The sequence below is a fragment of the Chenopodium quinoa genome, unplaced genomic scaffold (assembly GCF_001683475.1).
Source record: "Chenopodium quinoa cultivar QQ74 unplaced genomic scaffold, ASM168347v1, whole genome shotgun sequence".
Taxonomy (NCBI): Eukaryota; Viridiplantae; Streptophyta; class Magnoliopsida; order Caryophyllales; family Amaranthaceae; genus Chenopodium; species Chenopodium quinoa.
In genome coordinates this window covers 1,599,008-1,604,844 of record NW_018743850.1, presented here as the reverse complement: position 1 = coordinate 1,604,844, position 5,837 = coordinate 1,599,008, and the positions used below count along the sequence as shown (strand labels likewise).

At 33.3% G+C, this 5,837-nt stretch overlaps 1 protein-coding gene across 4 annotated transcripts; it reads right to left on the bottom strand.

Moving 5' to 3' along the window:
• Nucleotides 1-254: 254 nt before the first annotated feature.
• LOC110685896 (protein SHORT INTERNODES-like) lies at nt 255-3,167 on the bottom strand. 4 transcript variants are annotated; one of them, XM_021862446.1, is made up of 2 exons: nt 1,651-3,167; nt 255-1,064 (listed from the first exon to the last, which is right to left on the bottom strand). In XM_021862446.1, exons 1-2 carry the CDS (start codon nt 2,207-2,209, stop codon nt 676-678), a joined length of 948 nt encoding a protein of 315 aa, XP_021718138.1. In that variant the 5' UTR covers nt 2,210-3,167; the 3' UTR covers nt 255-675. The 4 variants fall into 4 exon arrangements, with proteins under 4 accessions (XP_021718138.1, XP_021718139.1, XP_021718140.1 ...); XM_021862447.1 differs by having other exon boundaries at nt 255-1,061; XM_021862448.1 differs by having other exon boundaries at nt 1,756-3,162.
• Between the last annotated feature and the right edge of the window lie 2,670 nt (nt 3,168-5,837).

Sequence of the window (5,837 nt, the reverse complement as noted above, 5' to 3'; positions counted from 1 at the left end):
CATATGAGAGCTGAGCTAAGAAAGGGCTTTACAATACTGTATGATCAGTAATTTCAGTATACAGAGGTGCAAAGTATTCTAGAGCAGTGGATTAAGCCAAAAGTGATGATACTAAAGGGAGTTGACATGGGATTATGTAACTATCATGTATAGAGTAAATATTGGAAAACTATGTGTGTAGGCAATTCAATAACGTTTTCAAGTTGAAGTCAACTTTGAAACTCTGAACAAAGAATTGGTACCAATCAAGCTAGTAAGACTTATCAACCATCCTAGCTACTTGCCTAACTATATATGTATTCAATAGAGAGTTGTTACAGAGCAAGAATGATACAATTACATGCTTTTATTTATAACAATAACAAATTAAAAATAGATGATATTCTAAATGGATGACATTGACATACAAAAACAAAATAAACCTTGATAAATATAATAACAACCCATATCATATCATGTATTCTTCTTCCCTTGCTCTAGGCTTTACCTATTCAATTTATCTTTACCAAAAACAATTCCCAATAAAACTAAGATCATCACCGGATTTCACCAATGTATGAGTGAGTAGAGAGCGGAAAGAAAGGAAGCTAATGATTTAATAGCAAGAAACATAAGAAAAGTCCATATAATATTGCATATAGTTGTATGTTTATTTGGGCAGCTTAGATTAATATTCTAAGGTCTTGGGTTGGGGAAGAATGGCGTACCCGGACCCAAGTAAGTGTTGAGAGGAAGCGGGTAGTAAGACGGGTCTAAATACCCGACTGGAGGCGAAGAAGATGAAGTAGGCATAGCCGAGATAGAAGCGGGAACACCCATGGAAGCAGCAAGGTTAGCTCCGGAAGAGGTTTCAGCAGCACCATAGTTGGGGCTTGGAGTATTAACTTGGTGAGAATGATCAACTCCGTGATCATACAGAATCCCTTTGAATACATGTCCTCCAATGTTTACTGCCGTTTGATATGCATACTCATCATCCGTTTCGTCCACTGAGCTCACCCTTACGCACCGGAACACCGCCGACGAGTTCACTTCTGTCGGGAAATTTCCAACTTCCATACCTGCTGTATTATTAAAACACAAATATCATTATTCAACTATGCTAAATTAAACACCACTACTAACCTTTATCCAGGTTAGGTTTTAATTACCAGTAGAATTTTCATGATATGATATCCTACTGTTATACAGACTAAACTTTTTACAAGTAAATTAACATTAAGTAGTAATAATTTGTTTTCTCAAAAGTCAGGATTGTAAAATAAATTTTTTTTTTTTAAAAAAAAAAAAAAAAGAATTGGGAAAAGGGTGAATGTGCACATCAGAATGACAATGATTCAAAATACAGATTGTCAAATAATAGCTTAGAAAAACATAGAGGAAAACACGGACAAAGAGGAAGAGAAAGAAAGAAAGGGGCAAAAGCTCAGCACCTCTCCTTTCTTGTCAATCTATTCGTCAGGAATACTAAAAAACAGTATCACCAAAAGACACCACCACTAACCAACCATGAGGGATTTTTTTTTTTAATAAATTCATTTTCCCCATTTACACGCAAAATATCAAGATCATATGTTAATATTCACACGCATAAATTACATAACCCAAAAAAAAAAAAAGATTCCTTCCCCTAGGGTGATACTACTATACCTGAAAAAGAGGCGGTGTTAGTATTAGTAGTAGTAGTGATGGGCAATTGGGTGCAAAAAAAAGAGGTAGAAGAATTCTCTCTTCTCCTCTTTGGGTTATTCGCACCTCTCAAGTGTTGTTGCTGTTGTTGGTCTTGCTGCTGCTGAGGGTGTTGCTGGAGAAGTTTCTGGTGGCGTTCCCGGCGAACAGTAGCGGGGACCCAGGTACTCTTGACATGAGTAGCACAATCAAATCCACGGCTTTTGCAACAGGTCCTACATCTCATATAGACACAATCTTTCTTAGCTTGGTTGCCGCAGTCTTGGCAGCTAATATTAGCGGCACCACTGGTACTACTCATTCTCATCATCATTAAACCAGATCTCGTTGTCTCATCTCCACCATCTTCCGTCGGTGCGATCCTTAATTCCGAGCAAGGAAGGTGTTGCCACAGCTCTTCTGTTGATAATTTATTTTCATGCTGCTGGTAATTATTATTATTATTAGGGATTTGCTCATTCCTGTAATTTATGTTTTTGTTGTTGTTTCCTCCAGTCCCTAGTGAGAAATATTCAGCCATAATTTGGTCTCCCCTACCCTCAATTTCTCAACAAAACTCTCCATAACCTCTTTCAAATATCAATACAAGCTTATTTTTATAAATAAAAAAAAATTATCAAGGGCAGATCACTGTTTAGTGAAAATTATGTTTACCCTAAAACAAAGGGGTGGATTTGGATGCTTGTTTGGTTAACAGTGGGTGTTTGTTTGTTTATGAGGGTGTAAAAGAAAAAAAAAAAAAAAAAGAAAGAAAGTAAGAAGGAATAGAATAGGTTAAGTAAATGGAAGGAGAAAGAAAGTCAGAAGAGAAGCAGCGCTAATCAGGAAACATTTAAGAAGAAAGATGAGACATTTTTTTTTATTGAGACAGCTCTGCTACGCCGCCATAGAATTAGACACCTTCCCTTCCCAACAACAATTTTTACTCTAGAGTATCTCTCCTCTTTCTCTTTCTCTTTCTTTGGAGTATTACTACTACTGCTGCACTATAGTACTCTGCTACTCTCTTTATTTCTCTCTCTCTTCTTAAAGCTGATCATATCATTTATAATTACCCTTTTATTATAATCAACAAATAGTACAGTACAATTCTTTGGATTTTATTTGTTTGTTTCTTGATTCATTTTAAAAACAAATGTGGATGTTTGGTGTTTCCAATTCCAAGCAATTCCCTCTTTCTTTCTTACGGAATACTGTTATTGCCCTCATCTCAATATCCGGCTACTATTTGCATGCTTTCATCTGACGGTCTTCCTTCTTCCACGTGTCTTGTCAACCTGCTTTTTCTTTCCTTACCTCTTCCTCCAATTAACTGCCACCTTACCTTTAATATCACAGTACTTATCTCACCCTTCTTTTTATACCAGTATCAATTTTCCTACCATCATTTTTAATTTTACTTAGATACTTGTTCTATTCATCAATAACTTCATTTCTCATGCTGCAAATTGTTTTGTGCTAATATATGATCTACAGTGCATGCGGATTAATATAGTACTCCTTTTTAGAATCTACTCGATCTTGAATGTTGTTACATTATTGAGTTATATTAAGCATCATCATTCAATATGTTTATAAAGTTTATTTAATTCCCAAGCTATTACCTTTACTGCATAGTATTGTGTGAAAATGGAGATTAATTTAGGCAATCAATTTAATTTAGGGTTAAGATCATTGCCTATTATCAATCCCGTAAAGGAACAGCTAAACCATTAATTTGAAAAACGCAAGACAAGAGAATTTAGAGATTTAATTGTATTCTAGTAAGGGTCCTCTCATGTTGGAAATCCAAAGAGAGCCATCAAAGATTTTTTAAGCCTTTCTAGATGGGCTCATGCGAGGGGGCATTATGATAATTATCCACATATATGTAAATTAGGATTATTATTTGTCACTCATTGAAATAAGAAATTTGTATAAATGCGACCAACTAACTCCTCGTACAACAAATTGGTTTCAGAATGACTTTTATTATAAACTTGTAAATTATATGACGAATCTAAATGCTTCAATAGTTATACATGTTTATATAAAAGCATCAAAATGCAAATTAAGCGGTATTATAAAGAGAAGTAGAACATGTAAACACACTAGATTTTATCTAGCTAGGTTTATGGACTTAACTCAACTACTTAGGGCCTGTTCTCATACGTTGAAATTCAGTTCAACTCAGCTCAGTTCAGCTCAGCTCAGCTCTTAAGGGTCTGTTCTCATTGACTGAACTGAACTGAATATTTTATAAGAGAAGGAAATTAGGAGCTGAACCGAGCCGAGCCGAACTGAACTAAACTGAACTGAATTTCAACGTAAGAGAACAAACCCTAATTTCCTTCTCTTATAAAATATTCATTTCAGTTCAGCTCAACTTAGTTCAGTTCAGTTCAGTTTAGCTGAGTTCAGTCAATGAGAACAGGTCCAATCTGAACTTTTCAGCTATAAATTGAACTTATATTAGCCTTAAACTTATTTTTGAATCTAAATTATCTGTAATTATGTGAACATAGCTTTGTTGAAGTAAATGAAACTAGGATAATGTGTGTTGCACAACAAGTGTATGTTACAATAGTTATTTTAGACAAGTAAGTTTTATTGAGATAAGTTGGAATAAAGTTTGAATAAATTGAGATAAGTAATAATTAAAAACATATTTGTAATTAGTTTAATAGAGCAAATCAATCAAATGTTGGTATGCCCCTTGGATCAAGGCTTTACATCACGTCCTTGACCATGAGCAAGTGATAACTACCTTAGTTATAAACACTTTATTCTGGAATTCACTCACCGTCCAGCACTAAGGCTGGCCAACTTAACAGTACACCTACAATAATGTAGATGATTATGAGAGAGTAGACGATCCGATCCATGGAAAAGAATAAAGAATAATCCATCAATTCCATTTACTACATACTGCTTCAATCTTCCATTATTAGTGCGTGCTTCTGCTAAACCCCTTTTTTTTTTTTTTTTTGTTTCGTCGGGACCATTTACGCCACAGTACTAATACTAATCTTCTTATTAATTAGTGTTACTTACATTATGTTTTGCTTGCTGTTACCCGCCCTTCAGAAGAATTATAGATACCAGTAATAATTATATTCACCATTGAAATACAAAGTCAATTATTAGAAGCTGTGAAATATTTTGCACTGTAGCACCTCAATTTACTCATCCATATCTTTTATGATATCATAACAGATTATTACAATAAGTTTAACATAGTAGCGAAATATTAGCACTTATACAAACATTAAAATACGGAGTATATATTATGGGTTCGTTATCATCACATTAAGCGCTATTACGTGGAATCTTATATAATTCGTCTCCATAATCCAATTGGAGTATTTACTTGTTGGTTCTTTAAACTTGTTTTAAATTCTTGAATAACAAAGCTTAATATACTATTTACAAATCAGATATACAAGTAGCAACTTTATGTTCCATGTCTAAAATGGACCACTTTTGGCAAATTATCAACGGTTTTTTTTTTTTTTTTTTTTTTTTTAACGAGACAGTAATTAATTAGCTTCATCATTTAAGCTGATAGAAAATCTGATCTTACTTTAAAACTAACTGAATATATTCATAACACAGAAAATACAAAATGTATTGACTTAAAATGGTTATTAATAGTTAAAAGCTACTGAACACTGTAAAATGGCAGCTTTCTCTTAGCGTTTCTCAGTAACACGTATAATCGTATATTAATAACTCCTATGATCCTATCAAGTATCAACTATATACGGAGTATACGTAAGGTTTCTTAATTTACCTCTACGTCACTAGATTAGTGTATATATATATATATATATATATATATATATATATATATATATATATATATATATATATATATATATATACATGTACACTTTTTTTTTTTTTTTTTTTTTTTGTTTTTGTTTACTTATATTAGAAATGTCTTCTGTAGTAGTACAATATATACCTACATAGATACAATTCAGCGTGATAATATAGAGTGATTAATAGCGTAATTAGTAATATAAGTAGTGATAAGAACACATGATAATAGGTTAATAGCGACACAATCATGGAGGAGTGGTCGTAGGCTTAGCTCTAATTCAGGTCTCAACATTATGCTCTGCTACTTTATTATTTGTTGGGGACGTTAATGTATATTAAAGCTT

Coding starts and splice junctions, on each gene's coding strand:
- LOC110685896 (XM_021862446.1), bottom strand. CDS start 2,209: ATGGCTGAATATTTCTCACTAGGGACTGGAGGAAACAACAACAAAAAC. Junction 1,065..1,650: donor TAACACCGCCTCTTTTTCAG/GTATAGTAGTAT, acceptor TTAATAATACAG/CAGGTATGGAAGTTGGAAAT.